Here is a 24,678-nt window from a genome sequence, read left to right as displayed (position 1 = left end):
GCGTTCAATGCAGATGAGGGATGATGCTTCTATATAAAGAGACCATGGTCTTGAGCAAAAAGGAGAACGCTGAAGCGAAAACTATAGCAAATAAGAGAATCTCCATCCACCTTTGTTCCCCAAATCTTCCCTCTGTTATGCATTTCCACTGGGTGATTTGCTCATGATAGGAATCGAGTACTTTCTCAGTTTGTCATAAACAATCAATGTTTGGTTATATACGTGATTCTACCGTTGCATTATGGAAAATAAACATCTATCATAACCTCAAAGCGCAGCTGGAGGAGGACGAATCTATTTTAAGGAAATTACTTGAAAGCAGATCTCAACAACTTCTTTCCTGCACTCGGGAGTCTGCACTCGGGAGTTGGGAGTCTACAACTCAGACTCTACAGTCGAGAGTCTGTATTCGGGAGTCGGGAGTCTGCACTTAGGACTCAGACTCCGGAGTTTACACTTAGGAATTGAGAGTCTGCACTCAGGAGTCAAGAGTCTGCAACTCAGACTCTGCAGCCGAGAGTCTGCACTCGGGAGTCAAGAGTGTGCACTAGGGAAGTCGAAAGTCTGCACTTGGACTTTGCACTTGGGAGTATGCACTTTGACATACAAGGTAGCCAGTTTTCCAGCCAACTCAGCCATCACAAGCAACTCTTCCTTCCCTGCTTAGCAGTCTGAGATTATCAGTTCAAGTCAACTCAACAGATAAGTCTAATTTGATTCATAATTTCAATTCGAACTACTCCTCTATCTCCAACAGGACCTAGGTAAGAGGTGAAGGATAACATGGTGTATTTGGGCCTGAAAAAAGGTGGAACGAAGGACAATTAAAAGCATCGACCAAAGTTGAAGACCTAGAATCATGAAATATACAGGAGATTACAATGGAATATAATCTTGAGCTTTCCCATTTAGGCAGCATCATTTGAGATTATGTGTGTAGCTTAATTTAGGTTAGGCTACCGAGTACCTTGTATGAATTATTTAACCTAGGGACAATAGGGTTTGGTTGTACTCGACAACTAAGCGTAATTCCTAGATTTTGTGTAGGCTTATGAGGATGTAAGTCGAATGAAGGAGGGATCTCCAAGCAAACTCAATTGGTTGGAGGTTAATCTTAGTCGTTTGAAAAGTTTAGATGACTCATAGTCGATCAAACTCAATGGCTAAAAAATATAATATTTTTATTCAAGCAACAATCAATTGGAGATTTTATCTAATCAGTTGGATAAAATATATAAGTGATTGACTAGTTAGTCGTTGCATACACAATGACTACTTTTGCAAGACAAGTACATTTGAGGCATTGAGACTGATTCAATCGACTTAAGTAGGCAAATTAGAGTCGTTGCAGCATTGCTTATAAAAGATTTAGGAAGCTTTAAGCTAACATGGTTCTAAGAAATGCATTCCTAAAGTCATATATTGTTATGCCTATATTGCTCAAAGGTCTCCAAGAGGTTGTAAAGCTTTTAACTCAAGCTTTATGCAATCTCTTTTACTAAACAATAACATTGTCAACATCATAATCATGGATTGTAAGAGACAAGATTAGTAGAATTTTATTGGGGTGTCTCACCGGATAAATCATACACCGTGAAACAAGAATAAGATGCTCGAACCATGTTATATTGTGTTGTTGTTACTTATTTCAATTACTTCTATAGATGACACAAATAGCCTAACACACATTGTTCTCTCTTAGTAGTGCACTCTTGGGACCTCAAGAAAGACATTACCTAGTATTTTGATATCCAATTGATGCACTTCAAAGACTATTGATAGATGCAACTGCAAACAAAATTCTAGTTGCGTTATGAGAACTTATTTCAAAAGATATACTCTTTTTTATCGTATCGTTCGACTACAAAAAAGGTAGTCGTAATTGTTTGTATACACCAATTGATATATATGCATTTGTCTATACTTGGATATACTGATTTTCATACATACAATTAATGCTACCATGAAATTTGGCTTCTCCTATGAATAAAAAGAATGCTAAAAGCAGAGACAACTAAAGTGGCAAAATCTGGCACAGCGCGAACACTTGCACTTGCACTTGCACTTGCTCTTGCTCTTGATGTGTTTGCACTTGCACTTGTTCTTGATGTGTTTGTACGCGGACCTGCGCAAGCGAAATCGAAATCAAGCAAATTTTCAGCTACAATTATCAATTTAAGTTTGATCTTCAATTCAAACTTATTCAACTGGTTAAGATCAGTTCCTTCTACCTGGCTCAGCCAAATGTGATACGGTGGAATTGGTGGTGGAATTGGTGGTGGAATTGGCCATTCCACGGCATGACATGTTCACTATGGCCTGCACCCCTTGTACAAGCCCGGGGCTGTAGAACGGGAAGCTGCTTAAAATGCCGTCCATGCAGGTGGCCGTCAGCATCATTTGCCCGTAACAGGGAGAGCTACAGAGCGTCATCGTCGTCGCGTTACTATTCGTCGTCGCGTTACTCTTCTCCGTCGTCGCATTGCTCTTCCCGTGTGGTTTCGGCTCAATTGTGGTAGAATTACTCATCGTCCCGTTGCTGCCTGAGCTCCCGTTTGTGTTTATTCCCATCGACATCAGACAGTTATTGATCACCTGGACTTAACCACTACTGTAAAGGCTAAAATCATGGTGATCAGGAACAAAATTAAGCGCGCACACTTACCATTCGGTTATCGAAACAAAGAGCAGCGTTTGCAACAATCTGAATCGCATCTTGTGCTGCATTCACGTCGTAAATCAGCAATTCATATATACAGAACAGAAGATCCACAGCACACAAACACATACCTTGACAACAGTAGCAAGCTGTGCATAGCAATGCAATAGCGTAGCATACGTGATTTACTGCCGGAGAGTGAGCCATGCATGCAGTTGTATAGCTGAATTACCAGTAAGTAATATCTATGTTTAAGGAAGAAGAGAGAGATAGATATATAGTCTCACCTCGAGCTTGATTACAGTCTCACCTACATTAGAGGAGTGTCTCTGGTAATTAGACTTTTCTGTCTATGATTGAGGTGATCCTCGATAAAGTAGGTAGGCAATAACTTAGACCTCCATGAACCTGTTTCATGCAAGTCGATCAGTATCGCCAGGTCAACTTTTGATATGGGAGATGGACAGTTTGGTGTACAAACATTCACCAACTCTATGCCTAGAAAAGTATCGATTTGGAGGATAATCAAACCTAATCTCAATAGTTTACTAGTGGAAGATCAAGAGAGAATAGAGACAGACTTATTGAAAGTCCAAATGCATACCACTTGGTGAGAAATGTCAGGAGAGGTTTGCTTAAAGCACAAGTTTTGGTACCGTGCAACGCATGGATTGAAGGTTGAAAATTAAAATTTTATTTAACTTTGGAATTGTTCAGACTGCTCTAGTTACGTTGCTCCCAGATTAAGATATTAAATGAATGCTAGAATGGGGGAGTATCAGTGGATCCCTTGTTCGGTCGATCTCTGCTTGTTTTCTAATTTATGATAGCTAGCTCTGTTTTTGTTTGACAGTGAAAAAAAAACATCTTTGTGTTTTGTTATTTAGATTAACTTAACTCTCATATTAATATGAATCATCGGTTACAATAAGAACCAGTTTTGAAGCAATACTAATATTTCGAGCGTCACTCTCTCGATGCTACTATCAACTTCGTTGGTGTTCTATCGCGGCACCACCTTTATCTTACATTGCTAGTGTGATGCTGAACATAATAGTGATTATTTTACCGGCTCGTTTGCTAAGAGTACTTGCATAGAAAGACATAGAAAATTAAACAAGAGAGCCAAAAAAAATCCCAAACATCAACGCAAACAAATGTTTGAGTAGCCTAAAATCGTAAAATTGAAAAAGACAAAAATGACCCTAAAATAATAATACAAATTATTCGGACTCAATCAGTCGCCCCGGTCCAGTTAAAAAAACTCATCCTCGAATTTAGAATTATTACCAGGTGGTAGGTTAGGAGGAAGATCCTCTCGCATCAACTCGATAATTATTTATTGTGGATAGATAGTGATGCGATAATTATTTATTGCGGATAGATATGTGCTAGATATAATGTAACACGTTTGGCTACTGAAAAATATATAACAAATGCTCCGATTATCTCTGCTAATGCATTATAATTATAATCTTCAATCTTTTTAGTGATAAAAAAGTGAAGGACCGGAACAATGTTCATGTTATTGTAAGCAAGTGCATTTCATAACTTCTCTATATCATCAGAAAATTGATCCCCATGTTTACTTTTCAATAGTCTTTTGTTAAACTAGAACTAGTTTCATAAAGTTTAGAATTCAATCCAAGGAGCCATGCATGTTGGAATCTGACGTTGAGCAATGCATCAAGCTGACGTTGCATAATTTCTTTAGAAAGAAGCTCACTAAGTTCAGGATGGTCTTTAGCATAAAGTCTAGAAGGTTACTAACACCTGATAGCGTCCTGAACCTTCAGTATCATCCTCAAATTCAACCTCACCATCACCTTCTTCAGAAAATCTATCATCATCCACCTCCGGCACATTCCTCCCCAATGTCTCCATTCTCATCTGCATCACCTTCACCTTGCTCATGACCATCAATCTCCCCTTTCACATTGATGAATCTCCCTAAGCTTTCAGGTTCACTATCATCATCATCTTCTTCTTCTTCTGGAACATCCTGGTCTTCCTCTAATCTTGTCCTCTGATCAAACTCTTCTTCATCTTGGTCTCTTCTCTAGCTTCTCTGATAGAGGCAACTCGAAATCCATGGGAAGCATGATACCCTCTCTATACCATTTGCAGCTGCCCCCACACCAATCTCAATGTCCTCTTCATCTTCAGAAATATATGGGTATTCAAAAAATGATTAACCAATCTAGATGCTCTGCCGCTGCACCATAACCCCAGAGGCAATATAGAGAGGCATCCATCAATATATGAAACATCTTCATCAAAATCATCTTCCTGGCCACTACCTTCCATGTTGAAGCTACCGAAGCTACCGAAGAAACAAGAGTTGAAGAGGCACTTTACTTGGGAGCCAAAGCTATTGTCTTCCATAGTAAAATCTAATCATCCCAGAAACAAAATTTGAACGTAACTAAAAGGAAGAAAGCGACTCTTACATCTTCGTTTTCATCTTCTCTTAATCAATGATTTTGATTTTCCCCTATTTGTCCCGTGTTTATTTCAACTGCTCTCACCATACTGATGCTTGACCTTTAAATTTGATGACAACTAGTTTTACTTTCACACAATAACTTCCTTATATTCAAAAATTCTTTCTACTCCATTAACTTAATCAATGAATTTCTCGATCTGTAACGTATCGGAAAACTTAGGAAGATTAACTGAAAATCTGATATTAAAATATCCATTCCTCTCGACTATGAATTTTGCGATTGTGATAGGGGTTTTCAAAAGTGAAATCAAAATTAAGATAGGGAACTTGTAACCTTCAAGATCTCACGCTGCCAGGCACTAAGCTAATTTTGTGATTTGTCTTTGGTAATCTTCAAACCTCTCATCATGAACGCTACGATCACGATGAGAGACTTCCTCAATCGGAATATGTCTTTGTGACCATGATCACGATGACCATCTATCGAATCTGATAACCTTTGATATCGATTGATGCTAGACAGAATAGCGATCATTCTACAAGCTCATTTCCTCAAGGAATTGCATAGAAAGATAGAGAAAATTCGGCAAACAAGGAGGAGCCACCCTAGGTTTAAAAGAAAAGAGTTCTATTTACAAAATCAAAAAATGAATCCCAAACATCAACCCAAACAAGTATTTAAATAGCCTAAAACCCTAAGATGAAAAAAAAAACAAAAATAATCCTAAAACAATAATATATATATATATATATATTCAACCCTCCTGTTTCATAGTGTCATTCATAATGGTTGCTCCAATCTTTGCCAATCAAATGGAATTGACTAGTTGAGTGAGGTGGTCGGAGAGCCAAATAAGTCTTCCTGCAAATGAAATCTTTCTACTCTTTAGTAAAGTCATACAAATCAAGCTATGCAGTGGAAACATAAACATAAGAATTCAATGTATGTCGATCACTAATGCAAGTACAAAATATGGTCAAGAACTCTCGTTCTTATTTTAAAGATTATGACTTTTATCGAGTTACTCCTGAAAGGCCATTAGCCTTCTCTTTTATAAATAACTTACCAAGGTGGAAAGAATCTAACAAAAAACTTTACAACAAGAGTTGAGAGGAAGGCTAAGAAGATTACAAGATTGAGGCTTAATAGATTAGAACTAGTATTGTTCTATTGATTTGTTGTCGGTTAGTCGATTGGATTCACCACCAGTTGACTAATTTATAGATCACTTCAATCTGCAGTCAACTAAATTCTAATCAATCGATCCTATGTCATTCAATTGTTACAACTCAGCTTTATAAGATAAATCCAATTGACTAGAACCTTGATTACAATCATCCTAATGATTAAGTTGAACTCTCACAAACTTAGCTTCTGCAACTTGACATTGCCATCAAGTCCATCTCCAACAAGGTCCTCAAGTCCCTCAAATGCACTCAATCTAAGTTTCACTTCACGTGCCATCCTTCACTCTCTAAGATAAGTGACAATAACTATAAACAATATACAAATATCTAACTCACCATCATGTTATAATCTATCATTTGTAATGTCCAAATCTAACATCTCATCTATTTCACCACATCTTGCGATAATCTATTATTTCGAACCACAAACTTGTACATTCAAATGTATTTATTACCTCTAAAAGGAGGAATAATCTCTATCATAAACCAGTGAACATTTATGTAGAATAAGGTAGACAGGACAAAAAAAAAAACCTGAGAATAGTAGAATAAAAAACTACTACTAAATCAAAGCCACACTTTGTACAATCTAGTCCATGTTCTTCTCTAAGATAACGAAAAAGTGAAACATCGCACATTCTACATTCTTTGGATAAAAAAAAAAGTACCCGAGAAGAAATTTCAGCTTTTTTCAAGAAAATCTCCCGGAATCGTGTATTATCATCATAACATATTCAATGCAGGAATATACTATCAATTTTATTCTGTGAATTACTTAAAAAGTTCAAATCCAGGAACATTAACAATGCAATATGTATTGTATATAGCAGAATTCCTAATAATTAACCATTTCGACGATTAGGCCACCTGATCAGAGCATGAAGCAAGGGCAAGACATTGCCACTCATCAGTCCTCTCACAACCTTCTGCTTTTGTGGTGTGTATGGAGGGTACCTCATTGGAATTTCTACAATGAAACATCTGCGCAATACAGCCTTCTTGTGACTGAATGCATCAAACGAGAATTTTCCATGATAAAATCCCATTCCACTCTCTCCTACTCCACCAAAGGGCAAATGTCGGTTTGTAAACTGCACAATGTTAGAACAATCGCCAGTTAAACCTCTAGTGGGATAGAATTCAATGTGATATCTGCAAGTTCGAGTTCTATATTGTTACTTGTAAGATTGTGTCGTTAATGAGCATGCCTCCGGCCGATACAGTTTTCACAAAGTTCTCCTCTAATCTTTGATCCCTAGTAAACAGATAGGCTGCTAGAGGCTTCTCTTTGGAGTTTATAATATCAAAGCTCTGCCCCAGATCATCGACCTAACCAAAAAAGAATACAAGAAAAATTAGATAGAGTTGTAGAGTATGTTAAGGTAAATGTGTATACATATGAGAATGGACAGGATAAAAAATAAGAACAAGATAGAAAATTGGGGTTGCACCTATTGAGGAAAAACTTTGGAAGACACGTTTAAGATGATATAGATATGTACTTAGATAACCAATAATACTTTAGTTAGATTATGTGAAACTATGACAAATATTACACAACAAACAAGAAAGATCAAAAAAGACTTGATTAGTAACGATAAAACAAGATAAAATTTATTTAAATATAAATGTGAAAAAGTAGAGGATATAACCCAATGGCGTTGAAGGATCAATATAACTGACCCCACCTAGTGGAATAACGTTTGGCTGTTGTCATTGTTGTTACTATATCCTTGGGGCATGAAAGAACAAAATTAAATCCACACGAGGATTGAAACTTTGCCTTGGGGCAGTGAACTCCAACATGTCTTCGTGTTCTGTTTCTCTAAACTCATTTATTTATTTATCTTATTGAATTCATTTATTTGGTTGTTTAAATTTCATTATGCTTACATCTCTTGATCAAATCTAGTCTAGTGAAAAGTCATCTTTAATAATTGAATGAATAAATTTTTTTTTATCCGGCGGAACAAAAATATGCAACCTCACAGCAACATTGTCAGAAACTACTAATCATAACCTTGAGTAGTTGATCTGTTAGCATTCAAGAAGAGTCTTCTAAAACAATTTCTTACCGTGACAATCGGAAGTAATGGCCCAAATATTTCCTCCTCCATCATGAGTGCATCACAGGGAACATCTAACAAGATTGTGGGAGCTATTTTTCTGCCACATTTTAACATAAAGTCACAAGAACATAACAAAAGCTCTCATTGAGGAAACTTCAAGATGAGATGCTTACAGATCTTTTTCATCTTGCTGACCTCCATAAACAATTTTTCCAGATACCTTTTCATCTTCCAAAAGATTTCTCAATCGAGCGAAATGTCTGATATTCACAATGCGAGATAGATCAGTCGATTGTAATGGATCCTTCCCGTAAAATTTCTGCAAAGCTATTTTCAGAGCATCCACCTGCAATTATTACAATCACTTAAGTACCAGCACAAAAGAAGATTACAGATGTATTTTGTCTCTAACTCGAAAGCTTCAGGATCTTACCAACTTTGCAGCAAAAGATTTGGTAGTAATGATATAATCAGGAGCAATGCAAGCTTGACCGCTGTTGCTTCCCCACTTGCCCACAACGATTCTCTTTGCAGCAACCTTAAAAAAAGCCATACATGTTTCTATGTAAAAACAATCGATTCAAAAGGATTACAACATTAAACCAGAATAGATCAGTGTTACTTTTAGATCAATATTTGAATCAACAATAAGAGGGCATTTTCCTCCGAGTTCCAGGATCACTGGTGTAAGATGCTTTGCTGCTGCAGCCATCACAATACGTGCAACTCTAGGATTGCCTATGATATATTACTTATTTAAGCGGTAAGTTCTAAGAAAAATAAAATTTAAATTAAACTAACAAAATTCAAGAGAGCAAATATTTCCATAACTAAAGAACTCAATCAAAAGTGTCAATCTCCTATTTTCTAAATAAGACAATCCTAATTCTGTTTAGGATCTGCCAGAATAAAATTTTACAAAGTTTAACACGTTGAGAGATATTTAAAGATGCTGAAATGGGAGCAGTTCTTGCAAAATAGGCTAACAAAAGAACATTGAAGATAGGAGGCAATGAAAGCATAACAAACCTGTATACATTATTTTGTCCCATTTCTGTTCTAAAAGTTCTGATGTTTCACTAGCAGATCCCTCCAATACCCTGATACAAGAGTTATCCACATACTTTGGTAGAACTTTCGCAAAAAATGATGAAGTGGATGGTGCAACTTCTGAGGGCTTTAGGACAACAGTATTCCCAGCTGCAATTGCTCCAATTACTGGTTCAATGGACAATACTGGAGAAGAAAAATAATACTGATATGATACCAAAATCCATAATGCATGCTACAAAACAAGTCTGAATGACAACAGCAACCAATATATCTGAATGACAACAATTACTAGTAAATTAGTAAAAGAACTTAAAGTTCTGGCCCCACTGTTTGGGAAAAAAAGAAATTTGGGGAAAGAAATAGAAGTGGTATCTCAAAATATCTCCATTTCTAAAGAAATGGAAAAAGTATGCTCATCTTAAATGAAAATAAGATTATAAAATAATGTAAAAGTATGGAATAAAATATTATTATGTTTATATTACAATATTCAATACATATTCTATACATATTAGAAATGCAATGCAATGCAATGTAATGTAACCATAATATACATCAGTATATATATTGTTATATAACATAATGTATTATTATTAGTATGATATTCTAATATACAAAAAAGTATAATTCTATATATAATAGCATTTAGTATTAATTGTTGGTGTTGCAGAAGCGGTTTGGATTTCTAGAGAGGAGGGGTGAATAGTGTACCTAACAAGGACACACACATTAAGTGATAAAAATAAACACAAACATAAGACAAGGGAACACATATATTTACTAGATTCACAACCCCAGGGTGCTACGTCCAAGTCCTTATGCACAGTTTAGCACCTGCCCGCTAACCTTCTCCTCTTCGATAAAGTGTCGGAGGCGGAGGAGCCTATTACAATAATTGCGTACAAGTAAAAGACAGAAGAATAGAAAAGTAGAATGTAATCGAGTGTGTTGTTCTTTGAACAGAGTTCCTCACCTCCTTTTATAGCCTTTGGTCAATCTGCTGACGTGGCTCATTCGATCGACCAAATACGTCGTTCGGTCAATAGGAAAACGATAACATGGCAGCTAAGGCTCATCCTCTTGTCGGTCCTCGCTCATCGCCTTGCTGATGTGGCATCAAATTGGTTGATCTTATTACTTATCGGGCGATTGAAACTTGATCAGCTTCAAATGACTTTTCAGATCTACAGCCAGATGTCCTCCGGTCACCCGATCTTTATCTTCTGTCGCCCGATCCCGCTATCTTTCGATATACTTGCTTTGGTCAACTGGAAGATCCGGTCAACTGAAAACTCTTTTTCGATCACCTGAACTTCCTGACTGGACTACGCATGAATCTGCCTAGAGTTGAGTCTACCCTCATCCAATTACAATTCACTCAACTCTTGTCTCACTAGCTTACCTTACGCATGCTTTCTTCTGCTTCGTGCCCCTCAGATGCCGAAGTACTCTTCTTCTTGTCTTTCAGATGCACCAAGTCCGTTGGCTCCCTTCCCGTGCCATCATTCATGCTCGCTTGCATATTTTGCCAAGGTCCATTGTCTCCAATGCTCCTCGTCCTTTTCGGTCCTTCAGATGTCCCATACCACCTTTCACCATATTTCACTGGAACTTGAGTCATTGGGTATCTATGTGTTCTCCTAAGTTCCTACATACTTAGACACACAAGTTAGTGACACAAGCAACACCTATGACAACACATCAAAACATTTGTGGTTCAAACCACTTGGGATTCTAACATTAATTACAAATGCGACTCTTCTAGAAGGGTAACATTTATAGACTGCTAGGTATTGTACAATGATCAATGTGACTTATTCTTCATAAAATATCAAACTTTTTTAATAAAAGCATAAGTGTCCTAATAGGACTTTTAAAGTTCACAAACTATAAAAATTAATAAGACAGACTTTTTCAATTATTTTAAAGAGTTAAAATTCTTAATTGCATTATTCTCCTCAATTGAAGAGATCTCGACTCCATCAAATGAGGAAGTGGAGTAGTTGTGAAGCGGAGACACCTATTTAGCTGAATAAGACAATTATTTTATTTCTTCAATCATTGTCTTTTTAATGTCAATGTGTTTCCTTGTATGCATTAATGAATTTCTATGGATGAGCATGGCGTTCACCATTAGTTGCATAGCAAGGTTGTGTTGAAGAACCAAAGGTCAAGGATTCCATGGCCACCTTCCCAACATTTACATTATCACCACATGGATGCCTATGTCCATCTTGATCACAATAAGATTGGCATAATTGGTCAATTAGAACCATCGCCATTTAAGGACCCTTAAATTGCTCAAGAAGTAAAGAAGAACCCAAATGAATACATTATCGACCAGAGTATACCTCCCATCAAAGGAGATATGTTGTGTCAGCTAGAAAGAGAGATGAGACTCAACCATTAGAAATAGTGGTAACAAATTAGCTTGCTGGAATCAACAGGAAAAAAGTGTAGACTAGATTTGGTTGTATTAATTTCAAGTCAATCCATACTCTTGAATTTAGAATGAACTAGTTTAGAAGAAGGTTTATTGTTGACCACTATATTTCATAAAAAATATAATCAATTAATTTGATTAATAATAATATTTAAAAATAACTAAAATTAATAATACTACATTAAAATTATAGTAGGTCAAGTGTTAAGCAAGGTTCAAGCATGTGGACTAGGAGTTGGCACCAACATGAATTGCAGCTAGTCTTGCCCAACATGGCCTGACTCATTTCTGTATAGGTAAGGTCAAGCACAAACTAAATTGACACCTCTAGAAGTTCACTTAAGAGAGGATCAACCTCAACATGACTCAAGACTATCACTTTCTTGATATAATTGAACATAAAACACCAATTGAACTTACAATTCATAGACAAAAGTAGAAAATTTACTTTAAGATCTAAGAACTAGGATATTATTTAAAATATAATAAAAAGTCGAGAATGAATCATTAATTTGGATCCCTCCCATACATGGTATAAATTATTGTATGTTGAAGTAGATGAATTGTTGACTGTATTTTACCGACAGTAGTCAGATCTGCAAGAATCTTTCCTCATTTTGGTTTCTTCCAACAAACTGAGGGAACTCATTGACTCAAGAAAATTTCATCTATGTTACCATGAGAATTTGGTGTAGTTTCTACCATACTCAATTCAACAAAAACAACAACAAGCCATGGGACAATTTGGTCTTTCAACAAAAGGATAACATTAAGACATACATTCAAGACATCTGAAATGTCCATCTCAAGATAGACAACTGACATAAAAATATTAGCAAGTGAACTTGTTATCTAAAACTGCAAAGCATGATCATCAAACTGATGGTATCCACCGCAAAAGAATTTTCAGCTTCACAATGTTGTCTGTAAGATTGAGTTTTTACTTACAAAAGGGATAGTTCCAAGCAGATATGATCAGTATGACACCAAAAGGCTCAGGAACAATTTGGGCTGTTGATGGAAAAGTTATAATAGAGGTAGATACCTGCATTGTTGATCAGATAAAACTTTGGCACTTCAATTACTAAGAAATGCAATGTACACTTCAGAGCTATATCTATATGTATATGCAAAATACTCTTGGCACCTTCTGTGGTTTCACCCAATGTTTCAACTTTTTTAGGGTAAACAAGCATGCATCCTTTGCCAGTGCAATCTGCAACATAAAATAATGCAATCAGATTTTTTTTTTAAAAAAAAAGTGCTCTTGATGTCCATGCATCATTTATACATCCAAATAGAACCAATCATGATTAAATTAGGCTGGAAATGGCAGAAAATCATGCAAATTTTTATTTTTGACCTTTGATATATCCTTAGTGGTGTACTTGGTTCAGAGCAATATCTAGTAGATTCCCTATGAATCCCATGAATGAAGTATTACTTCACTAATTAACAAAAGTAAACTCAATTATTCTTTAATCACCCTTCTTACCCATTCCTTACTTTATAGGGGTGCTTATCAAGAGGAATTAGTACATAAGTAGAACAGGTGGATAGAGCATGACAACAACCTAAAGAAAAACACTATTATTAAAAAAAAAAAATTAAACCATCGAAGGGCGAATGTCAATAATCATATTGAATAATGAAAAATGGAAATACATGAACTAGATTTCAAACTGACCATCAAGGAAAATTTTATTCTACCAACAGGTCATACCTGGGCATGAATATTCTGATTCTACTTGTCACCCGTGCATTTGCTACACTCCAGCTAGTTTAGGCTTTTTGTTATCCATAAAATAGGATGGTGATTTGCATTTAACAAACCTATGTTTCTTTTTATTCAAGAGTTTTGTGAATCTATCTCAAAACTAGCCACTAAAAAAGCCCAATGAATTTGAAAATATTAAATTGGAAGTTTTCAAGGATGTTGAAATCATTTCTATTAACATTTGAGAGAAAAGTATCTCTACCATCCTATTTATAAAGTTACTAATTACATTATGTCTCATATTATGTTCTGGATTCAATAAATAAATTATAAAACTATCAATATCTTTCCTTTTTTAGTCGAAAAGGCCTATAGTTGGTAGTATGTAGGGTCTCATCAGCTAACTAAATAAAGAAGGTTCATCATGTATAAGATGTGTATTATATAATCTGAAAGTATACATAATATGTGTTCATTTTAACATTGTATTTTTTGCAAGCTAAGAATTGTCAAAATGAGATCAATTTTCTCTAATATAATATTTTTCACTCAAAAAAGAAAAATATCAAAAAAAAAAATCCTTTTTAAAATTTATATAAAAATATATTGTTACCTATTCTACTGGATGTTGTTGTTTACTCATCTAGTGGTTGTTATCATTTAATAAGATACAAATATTAATATCTATTTAACTTTTCTACATCATTTTTAATATCAAAATAAAGTTAAACTGACGAGAATATTGTAAGATCATGTATGGCGCTAGCTAGAGGGGGAGTGAATAATGCAATAATAACAAATTCAAAATATTGAGTTATATACATAGCGGAAATGTAAATGCAATAAGTAATAAAGCAATAAAGAAAAGCACACAACAATTTAGTTTAGAACATCGAGTGCTAACTCTATGGCCTATAGACTCACAAGGTGAGTTGACTCATAAAAAACTGCTACCTTTCTCCTTCTCGAAAACAGTTCTGATAGTGAAAAAAAAAATTACAAAACTTTTTTAAAAAAAGGACAGTCCGGTGCACGAAGCTTAATAGGCAAAGGAGAATCATATAGTCGACCCCGCTTAAAAGGATGCAAGCTTGATCGTTATTGTTGTTGTTGTAATAGTTGATGCAATCAACCTTAGATCAAGGTTGACCAAAATTGAGTTGGCTTTCGATGTTTAATCAATACGTTTGATGGTTGAGCCAGATATCAGGTCAAGGTTGACCAGATACTTGACAATAGAGAAGTTAAAGTGGGTCACGATGGTCACGTGACAGTTGGAAGTCCAATAAGGCATTGACAAGGGTAAAGTTTAAGTGAGTCATTGTCGACTGGATACTTGGCACTTGGAAGTCCAAAAGAGAGTTGACAAGCGACCAAAGTCCAAGTGGGTCACGATTAACCAGACACTTAACAATAATGGAAGTCGTGATAGGTCATAGTGGACCAGATATTAGGCATAAGAAGGGAAGTCTTAACAGGTCATAAAGGATCGAACGCCAAGCATGTGAGTGAAGTCCTACCTAGTCATAGAGGACCGGATGTTAGGTATGAGAGTAAAGTCTAACAGGTCATGGAGCACTAGATGTGCATGAGAGGGGAAGTCCTAGCAAGTCATGGAGGACCTGATGTCGGGCACACGATTGAAGTCCTAACAGGTTATAGAAGGTCGGATGTTAGGCATGTGAATGGAAGTCCAAACATATCACGGAAGATTGGATGCTTAGCAATGGTGAAGTCCTGATAAGTCAAGGTTGACCTGCTGGTGAAGTCCTAGAGACGAGGAGTCTTTAAGCAAGGGAAGTTTTAGTAGGTTGAGGTCAAGTCAATGGATGAGGTCCTAGTAAGTCAAGGGTTCTCTTTGTTAGTTAGAGCCCTAGAGCCAATCATTTGATGATTGTATGGACTCATTGTATCATATTCTTGTATATTAATAAAGGCATTTGTTTGGTTATTATACTTATTTGTATTAGTGCCAAATAGACTAAGTATAATAGCGTCCTTGAATAGAAGGTTCATACCTATATCAATCGATTAGTTGAATCGATAGTGAGATGATATAGGGAACACTACTCTAAATCATTCCTAGTCATGTATTAACATTCAGGGACAATGTTAATGCAATAAGACTAGCATGTAGGTCAGCTCGATGACTTGATCTCACAAGTCATGGATATAGAGATATCAAGCTGACACATGGGTATACATTGGAGAATGTATATTGAATGACCCGCCATGAGAAAGTATCATGGATCGTTATATGAGTGTCATATACTTTCTCATGTGGCTATTAGTATGACTATTAGTCCTTAGACCTGAAGTCACCATGGATCCCTACATAAGGAGTTATGTACTTTGGTTTCGTCAAACGTCACCCGTAACTGGGTGGACTATAAAGGCGATTACTGGGTATATAACGAATTATGTAGAGGGATGTGAGTGATGTAGATGGGATCTATCCCTCCCATATGACGGGAGCGACATCGGTATTCTTGATAGAGTGAGACCACTAAGTGCATGGCCATGCCCAAATGAGTCAACATTAGATGTTGAGCTCATTTGATCGAGTGAGTCTACTTGGAGTTCAAGATTTAGATTGATTAGAGGATGACACGGTCTATGCCTCACATTGATCAATCTAGATGTCTAGGATAGAAGGACAATGTCACATATTGTGAGGAGTCACAATTAGTAGTCACAAGGTGATGTCGGATCTCGACATTCTTGTAACTTGAGTAGTAATGATGTGTTGCTAGATACCGCTCATTACTTATGCTCCTAAATGGGTTTAGGGCATTGCAAACGTTACAAGAACCTATAGGGTCACACACTTAGGACAATTAGATGGAGATTAGGTTCATATGATGAACCAAGAGGATAAAATTCATTTGATGAATCAAATTGGATTAAGAGTAATCCTAATTGGGCTAACTTGAGTTCGACTCAAGTTGATTCATATGTTCAATGAGTCTAATTTAGATTTTGACTCATTGAATCAATTTAATTAAATGAATTAGATTCATTATATTAAGTTGGCTTGAATCAAATGGTTAGATTAGATCAACCATGGAAGAGATTGGGTCAAGTTTGACTTGACTTAAGAAAGAAGACCAAAGGTTAATTTTGACTTGACCTTTTGCCATCTCATTGGTGAGTTGGCAGTAGGTGGACCAATGATGATGTTCCACATCATCATGGTGTGCCACCTCATGGGAGTTACTAGTGAGTGCCACCTCATGGAGGTTACATTCTCTCTTTGATGACAACTTAATGCATTAATGAGGGAGTTACAATAGAGGTGGCCGGCCACTTTTGATTGAATGAGAAATTCAATTTGCTCATTCAAGTGATTACTCCTTCTTCTTCCTCAAGCTCTCCCTCTCCCTCTCCTCCTTGCTTGGTCGAATCTTACCAAGGTGCTAGCACACCTTTGTGTAAGGTTTTCTCCACCTACGTGTCCGTGTGGATACTTCTAGAGGACCGACGTTTGACGGTCTTGAGATCCGGCAACTCCTTGGACGAGCGGGAACGCGAAAGGGCACGCAACAAGGGTAAAGCTCTCAACACATAGATCTAGGAGTAGATCTAAAGTTTTTGAAACTCGTATTTGTATTTCGTTCGGTTTTCCTTGCACGGATCTACGGCTTTGGGTGATTCGGGGTTTCCGCGACGTGAAAAGCGATTTTCGCGGCCCGAAGAACCCAACACTCTTAGCATAAGGGAAATCAATGCGAATACTATTTTTAACATTGTGAACAATATCAATCGACTACAACACTTGACTTCTTCATCAGTTGACTACAACACTCAACTATTATGAACAATGCTTTCAAAAATATATTTTTCCGGCTCAAAATTGAATAAAAATTCTTGCAATTGATTGATATGCATTACTAATACCTAAAACCACAAATTCAGGATTTGAACGAGTATATGCTAACTCGACTATTTAACTGTGAAATATTACAGGAGGTTTCAGAATCAATTACAACCTTATAAAAGAGGGTTTAATGGAGATACAAGAGATCCAAAGCAACTACAAAGCCACCAAAGCATAGATTCATTCATGTATAGTTATATATAGTTGTTTCATTTATATTGTATCTATTTTTTATTATATCTTTGTATTATTACTTGTATTGTCATGATATTGTTTTGGTCGATGAGACATGTGAATGAGTAAATACTAAACTCAAATTTTAGCAGGAAACATTCAAAGCGAAAGATTTTAGATTTAGTATAGTAAAGATAAAATATATAGAATTTAAGTTTAACAAATTAGATGTATTAAGACAATTGTTAAGATAGGAGATGATAAGTTGTCTATAATTGAGAGTTTTAAGTGAAGGATCGAAAAGAATTTAGATATCTCTACAATGGTATGATATTGTCCACTTTTGGCCTAAGCCCTCATGGTTTTGCTCTTGGGCTCTACCCAAAAGACCTCATGCCAATGGAGATATCTTTTTCTAATAAACCCATAATCTTTTCCATGTGTTTTCAACGTGGGACTATATTTGCAACCTTGCAACCCCAACATTAAGTATTTAGAATCATTTTTGCAAAAGAATAGAGCAATTGATGGATGTCTTATATAGAATAAGAAGGATAGTTGAAATGGAGAAGAGCATTAGGTGTTATTTGTGATCGTAAAGTACCTCTAAAATTTAAAAAGAAGTTCTACAAAATAGCGGTTAGATATGCTATATTCTATGGACTAAATATTGGGCTATGACCGGAGCACGTGAGAAGAAAATGAGAGTCATAAAGATGATTGTGTTAAGGTAAATGTGCGAATATATGAGGATGGACTGATAAAAAATGAGAATAGTATAGAGTCAGAGTTGCACCTATTGAAGGAAAACTTCGGGAGACACATTTAAGAAGGTACGGATATATACTTAAATCGCCAATAAATGCTCTATTTAAGCGATATGAAACTACAACAAACATACACATTAAACGAGGAAGAAAAAGATCAAAGAAGGCTTGGTTAGCAATAATAAAATAAGATAAAATTTATTCAAATATAGATGATGATATACTAGGGGGGATAGAGCCCAATGGCATAAAAGACTCCATATAGCTGACTTCACCTAGTGGGATTTGGGATAAAATTTATTTAAATATAGATTTGTATTGTTTGTAAGAACATGTTATTGTAAGAGGTTTCTCCACCTCTAGAAGGTGTCCTGTTAAAGTTAATGTGTTATCACTTAAGTTTACTCATCACTAAGGTTACTTGCCCACTAAGTTTCTAAGGTTACTTGCCCCCTAAGTTGCTAGGTTACTTGCCCCCTAAGTTTCTTTCAAGTCTATATAAAGGCTTTGTAATCAAAAGTTTAAGAATCAAGAAAAACTATCTATTTCTCCTCAAGAGCTCTACCAAAATACTTACCAATTTCAACAGTTGGTATCAGAGCGTCCAGGTTCTACCAATCCAAATCCATGGTCAGCTCGAGTTTAACAAACATCAACCATCTCATTCCAGAGTTTAATGGCGAAGACTATGATTTCTGGTACGTGAAGATGAAGACCATCTTTCGATCTCTTAACCAATGGGAGATTGTGGAGAATGGAGTACAAGAGCCCGAGGAAGCCACTGCCCTCAATGAGGCCGGTCTGAAGAAATTAGAGAAGTCTCGACAAGCCGACGCAAGTGCTCTCTCAATCCTTCAAAGAGCAGTCACTAAGGCTATATTTTCCAGAATCATGCGAGCCAACACGGCTAAAGATGCGTGGGAGATCTTGCAGAGCGAATTTCAAGGAGATGTGAAAGTAAGAGCGATTAAGCTCCAATCACTACTCAAGGATTTCGAAAATGCCAAGATGCAGGAGAAAGAAACACTCATGGAATTCTCAACCAGAATCTTTGATCTGGTCAATATAATGAAATCTTATGGTGAAGATATTACAGATCAAAGGCTGGTACGCAAAATTCTCATCTGTCTTCCTGAGAAATATGATCCCATTATTGCCGTCATTGAAGAAACAAAGGACCTAACAACACTCACCGTTCAAGAAGTGATGGCGTCCCTAAAATCGTTCGAGCAAAGATTGTCCAGATATTCTGAGAAGCCAATAGAGGGTGCATTCCAATCAAAGCTCAAAATTGGTAACAACGAACGAGAAGGCCAATCACGATTTGGATGGAAATCAAGAGGACGAGGTGGACGTATCTCAAAAGGAAAAGGAAAAGACAACTCATCGAATTGCAGCAATTGCAATAAGCCAAATCACTCCGAAAAGGATTGTTGGTTCAAAGGTCAATCGAGATGCAAAATATGCAATCGATTTGGTCACCTCGCCAAAGATTGCCGAAATAGGAACACTTATCAGGCAAATCAGGTTGGAGAAAATCAAACAGCTGAGGAGACACATGGAACATTCTATGTATGTCACACGGCCACCAACAAGGAGCAAGGAAAATGGTTGCTGGACAGCGGATGTAGCAACCATATGACGCCGATCTTAGAAATTTTCTCTGAACTCGACATTAGCATCAATGCTCCTGTTCAGTTTGGAAACGGAGAGCAAACAAAGTCAAAAGGACTTGGGAAAATCGCCATCGAGACGAAGGAAGGACCGAGTTGCATCAACAATGTCTTGTGTGTGCCGAGCTTGAGTCAAAATTTACTCAGCCTCGGACAATTGGTGGAAAATGGGTACAAGCTCTGCTTTGATAACAATGAATGTGTTATATTTGACAGGAGAGATAAGTCAAAGGTGTTCACAAAGATCAAAATGGTCAATCGAAGCTTCGCTCTCAACATCAATTATGCCGACCTAAAAGCTCATCAAGCTTCTACCTCGGACTACCTGACATCAACCTTATGGCATCGACGACTCGGTCATCTCAATTTACAAAGCCTCAAAGAGTTATCTGGCAAGAGTATGGTGCAAGGACTTCCTCACATAGAAGGAAAGCAACATGTATGCGAAGGATGCGCGTTTGGAAAGCAACATCGATTACCTTTCCCAAAAGGAGTATCATGGAGAGCTAAAGAAAAGTTGGAACTTATCCACACCGACGTCTGCGGGCCGATGGACACCCTTTCTCATGCTCAGAATAGGTATTTCATTCTTTTCATCGACGATCACACTCGTATGACTTGGGTCTATTTCATGAGGCAGAAGTCCGAAGTATTCATGATATTCAAGAAGTTTAAGAGTCTCGTCGAAAAACAGAGTGGATGCTTCATCAAAACCTTAAGAAGTGACAGAGGCAAAGAATACACTTCTAAAGAATTTCACAATTTTTGTGAAGATGAAGGAGTAGAAAGGCAACTAACGGTAAGGTACACCCCTCAACAAAATGGTGTTACCGAGAGGAAAAACCAGACAATCGTTGAAATGGCAAAATCAATGATGCACGAGAAAGGTTTACCCAAAATCTTCTGGGCTGAAGCAGTCTACACAGCCGTTTATTTATCTAATCGATGCCCAACCACAGCCATACCAAACAAGACTCCGTTTGAAGCATGGAGTGGTAGAAGACCATCGGTGAACCATCTCAAGGTATTCGGAAGCATTTGCTATTCTCAAATTCCAAAACAGAAACGAAGCAAACTTGACGAATCTAGCGAAAGATGTATTTTTGTCGGCTACAGCACCATGAGCAAAGGTTATAGACTATTTAACCTACAGCTGGGTCAAGTTATTATTAGCCGAGATGTTCAAGTTGATGAAAATGCTTTATGGAATTGGGAAGAAAACAAAGTTGAAAAGAAAGACATTCTGATCAGTACTGACAAAGAAGATGAAATTGAGCCAAGCACACCAGATTCAAGCTCATCTCAACCCAACGAAGAAAGCTCAACTGATCCAACTTCATCAAACTCCTCATCCCCAAGCGCAACTCCAAAAAGGTACAGATCATTGAGCGATATATATGCTACATGCAATTATTGCTCAATTGAGCCTGAGAACTTTGCTGAAGCAATCAAAGAAGAACCATGGAAAAAAGCGATGGAGGAGGAAGTTCGTGTAATTGAAAAAAATCAGACATGGCAGCTCGTCGATAAACCAAGAGACAAAGAAGTTATAGGTGTTAAATGGATCTACAAAGTAAAGCACAACCCAGACGGATCCATTCAAAAACACAAAGCAAGACTTGTGGCCAAAGGATATTCTCAACAGCCTGGAATTGACTACGGGGAGACGTTTGCCCCAGTAGCTCGGCTAGACACAATCCGAGCTATAATTGCATTCGCCGCCAGCAAAGGGTGGAAACTTTATCAGCTTGATGTCAAGTCAGCATTTCTCAATGGTGAATTGAAGGAAGAAGTGTATGTAGATCAACCTCAGGGTTTCATCCTCAAAGGAAAAGAAGAGAAAGTCTACAAACTTAAGAAAGCGCTATATGGACTTAAACAATCTCCTCGCGCTTGGTACAGTGAGATCGACAACTATTTCAACCGAACAAAATTCGAAAAGAGCAAGAGTGAACCAACTTTGTATGTCAAGCAGCAAGGTAATGATGTTCTTATAGTCACTCTTTATGTTGATGACCTAATTTTCACTGGAAGCAACGAGAAGATGATCGAAGAGTTCAAAGATGACATGGCTCAAAAGTATGAAATGAGCGATATGGGTCTACTTCGACATTTCTTGGGCATGGAGATCTACCAAGAAGAAGAGACAATCTTTATCTGCCAAAAGATATATGCAGAAAAGATTCTGAAGAAATTCAACATGCTGGGATGCAATCCTGTCTCTACACCACTCATTATGGGGGAGAAATTGAAAAAGGAAGATGGAGGAAAAGCAGCGGATGTCACTTATTACCGTAGCCTCATTGGTAATTTGTTATATCTCACAGCAACTAGACCTGATCTCATGTATGCTGCAAGTCTACTTTCAAGATTTATGCAGAGTCCGAGCCATTTTCATCTCGGTGCAGCAAAGCGGGTCTTACGATATGTTCAAGGGACAACTGACCTCGGTCTAAGCTTTCAGAAGAATCACGCACTTAATCTTGTCGGATATTGTGATAGTGATTTTGGTGGATCCTTAGATGACATGAAAAGCACTTCGGGGTACTGTTTCTCCTTTGGTTCAGCAATATTCTCATGGGTATCCAAGAAATAACAAAGTGTTGCACAATCGTCTGCGGAAGCCGAGTACATCTCAGCATCAGTAGCCACTTCACAAGCAATTTGGCTTCGAAAAATCTTGGCTGATCTCGGTCACCATCAGATTGAAGGAACCGTGCTACACTGCGACAACAAATCTGCAATCGCTATGGCTAAGAACCCAGTTCACCACAACCGAACTCGACATATATCACTCAAGCATCATTTCATTCGACAGGCAATTGAAGATAAAGAAATTCAACTTGAGTTCTGTCGATCTGAGGAGCAATTATCTGACATCTTCACAAAAGCACTTCCGAGAGAAAGATTTCAACAGCTCCGAGCCAAACTTGGAATCCGACAACACATTAAGGGGGAGTGTTAAAGTTAATGTGTTATCACTTAAGTTTACTCATCACTAAGGTTACTTGCCCACTAAGTTTCTAAGGTTACTTGCCCCCTAAGTTGCTAGGTTACTTGCCCCCTAAGTTTCTTTCAAGTCTATATAAAGGCTTTGTAATCAAAAGTTTAAGAATCAAGAAAAACTATCTATTTCTCCTCAAGAGCTCTACCAAAATACTTACCAATTTCAACATGTCCGTTAAGGTGAAAGAATAGTGGTGTTACCGTTAGGCCATGAAGTAGGAATTGGGGATTCCGAATCACGTAAAATCGAGATGTTATGTGCTAATGTCTTGTTTTGTATTTGTTTCATTTATATTTTCACTACGCTAACAAATTATAAATTAGCACGCGACAAAAAAAGTGAATAGTTATTCGCACCCTCTAGTTATCACAATGGTCCAACAGCAACAAAATGAAATGGAGTAAAAGAGTTTATAAAGTATTAAGCTTGAAGGTAAAGAATGAAATGGTCTTTGTCTACTTGTGTCTTGTTTTGTGCTTGTTTCATGTTGTGGATGTCAAAATGTTCAAGAATGAAATTTGTTCTTAGCCAAACAGAAAGAGAGGATCATATACCTTCAACTAAAATGTCCAAAACCATGTTTTATGATCCAAGTCTATCTTTGTTAATCCGAGAGGGCAAACGAATAAAGAAACTCGCATTCATAAGAGAGAGGAAGAAGTTTGAAGGACCTCTTGGAGACAAGCCTCCGTCCGAGACTTAGCCAGGTCTTCGTAGATGGCCGCGGCGATCTCATCCTCCTTCTCGTCGATCATCCTCACAATGGCCTTCAGCTGGGCGACCCTCCACTGAAAGATCCTTGTCTTCCCGGACGCAAAGCGCTCCCTCATCCCGGCCACCACCTCTGCCGCGCTCCGGCCCTCATACTCAGAACCCATCACCACAAAAAGCACACGGAAAAGCAGTGCAGTCCCAGAGCCCTCCACCAGTGCGAAGCATATAAAAAGAAGGCTTTCAAAACGCCCGTCTTGGTCGTTCGCTAGGCCGAAAAAGGCATCTCGGGACCCGAGTCGTTATCTGGTCCCGGCCAATTCAAGGCTCCAGAGACTATTCAGAGCTAGGCAAAGGAGTCGTTGGGCATTTAAGGCCCTATCCACTCCTGTCCTGTGTTGTCCTGCACAAGAAGCCAACTCCGCCCAGCACTAAAGGTCCGTTGGCCATGGCATCCAACTCCCGTCCACACCACTGCAGCAGGGGTCGTCGGTGAAGGCGACAATGAAGGTCGAGATAACGTCGACGGTTGTTGCGTCGGTATAAAGGAAAGGCAGAGCCAAAGATAAAGCTGCAGGACCGGCGATATAGAAAACGAGCGAAAGAGAAAGCTCATGTTTATCGTGCTCAGGCGTTGCGGGCCGGCAAGCTTAATGTTTAATTATTAAAAAAAATAATTAATTTAAAAAAAGATTAAAAAATTTATTTCATCTTAAAAATATTTACACGTATTACATTTTTTCATGCATAATCATACTCCTCTTCAATTATACCCACTATGATCTCCATCCATGCCCCACGGGGTTATCTCGGCTGGTAAAGGCGTGGAAGTTTGCCACTGAGAACATGGGTTCGAGTCCGCAGGGCAACGGGGATTTATTCCCTATCCCTGTG

General features: G+C 37.5%; 2 protein-coding genes across 2 annotated transcripts; both read right to left on the bottom strand.

The window, feature by feature from the left end:
• Positions 1-1,853: 1,853 nt before the first annotated feature.
• On the bottom strand, positions 1,854-2,908 carry LOC122044449. Its single transcript, XM_042604926.1, has 4 exons — positions 2,791-2,908; positions 2,666-2,721; positions 2,232-2,595; positions 1,854-2,125 (listed from the first exon to the last, which is right to left on the bottom strand). The coding sequence occupies exons 1-4, from the start codon at positions 2,864-2,866 to the stop codon at positions 1,959-1,961; spliced, it is 663 nt and encodes a 220-aa protein (XP_042460860.1). The 5' UTR covers positions 2,867-2,908; the 3' UTR covers positions 1,854-1,958.
• Positions 2,909-5,750: 2,842 nt separating this feature from the next.
• Positions 5,751-24,363, bottom strand: LOC122040918 (aldehyde dehydrogenase family 3 member H1-like). Its single transcript, XM_042600409.1, has 11 exons — positions 23,745-24,363; positions 13,006-13,074; positions 12,807-12,903; positions 9,392-9,598; positions 8,985-9,100; positions 8,796-8,900; positions 8,536-8,708; positions 8,369-8,459; positions 7,473-7,622; positions 7,161-7,384; positions 5,751-5,967 (listed from the first exon to the last, which is right to left on the bottom strand). Exons 1-11 carry the CDS (start codon positions 23,949-23,951, stop codon positions 5,883-5,885), a joined length of 1,524 nt encoding a protein of 507 aa, XP_042456343.1. The 5' UTR covers positions 23,952-24,363; the 3' UTR covers positions 5,751-5,882.
• Positions 24,364-24,678: the final 315 nt, after the last annotated feature.

Source organism: Zingiber officinale, chromosome 2A, assembly GCF_018446385.1.
Source record: "Zingiber officinale cultivar Zhangliang chromosome 2A, Zo_v1.1, whole genome shotgun sequence".
Classification (NCBI taxonomy): Eukaryota; Viridiplantae; Streptophyta; class Magnoliopsida; order Zingiberales; family Zingiberaceae; genus Zingiber; species Zingiber officinale.
This window is presented reverse-complemented; position numbering and strand designations above follow the sequence as displayed.

Excerpts from the sequence above, each read along its gene's own strand:
- LOC122040918 (XM_042600409.1), bottom strand. The coding sequence starts at position 23,951 with ATGGGTTCTGAGTATGAGGGCCGGAGCGCGGCAGAGGTGGTGGCCGGG. Across the intron at positions 12,904-13,005 it reads ATTGGGTGAAACCACAGAAG|GTATCTACCTCTATTATAAC; the intron begins GTGCCAAGAGTA and ends TCAACAATGCAG. Across the intron at positions 5,968-7,160 it reads TTGCTTCATGCTCTGATCAG|GAAGACTTATTTGGCTCTCC; the intron begins GTGGCCTAATCG and ends TTTCATTTGCAG.
- LOC122044449 (XM_042604926.1), bottom strand. The coding sequence starts at position 2,866 with ATGGCTCACTCTCCGGCAGTAAATCACGTATGCTACGCTATTGCATTG. Across the intron at positions 2,596-2,665 it reads TTTGTTTCGATAACCGAATG|GTGATCAATAACTGTCTGAT; the intron begins GTAAGTGTGCGC and ends GGTTAAGTCCAG. Across the intron at positions 2,126-2,231 it reads ATCACATTTGGCTGAGCCAG|GTCCGCGTACAAACACATCA; the intron begins GTAGAAGGAACT and ends TCGCTTGCGCAG.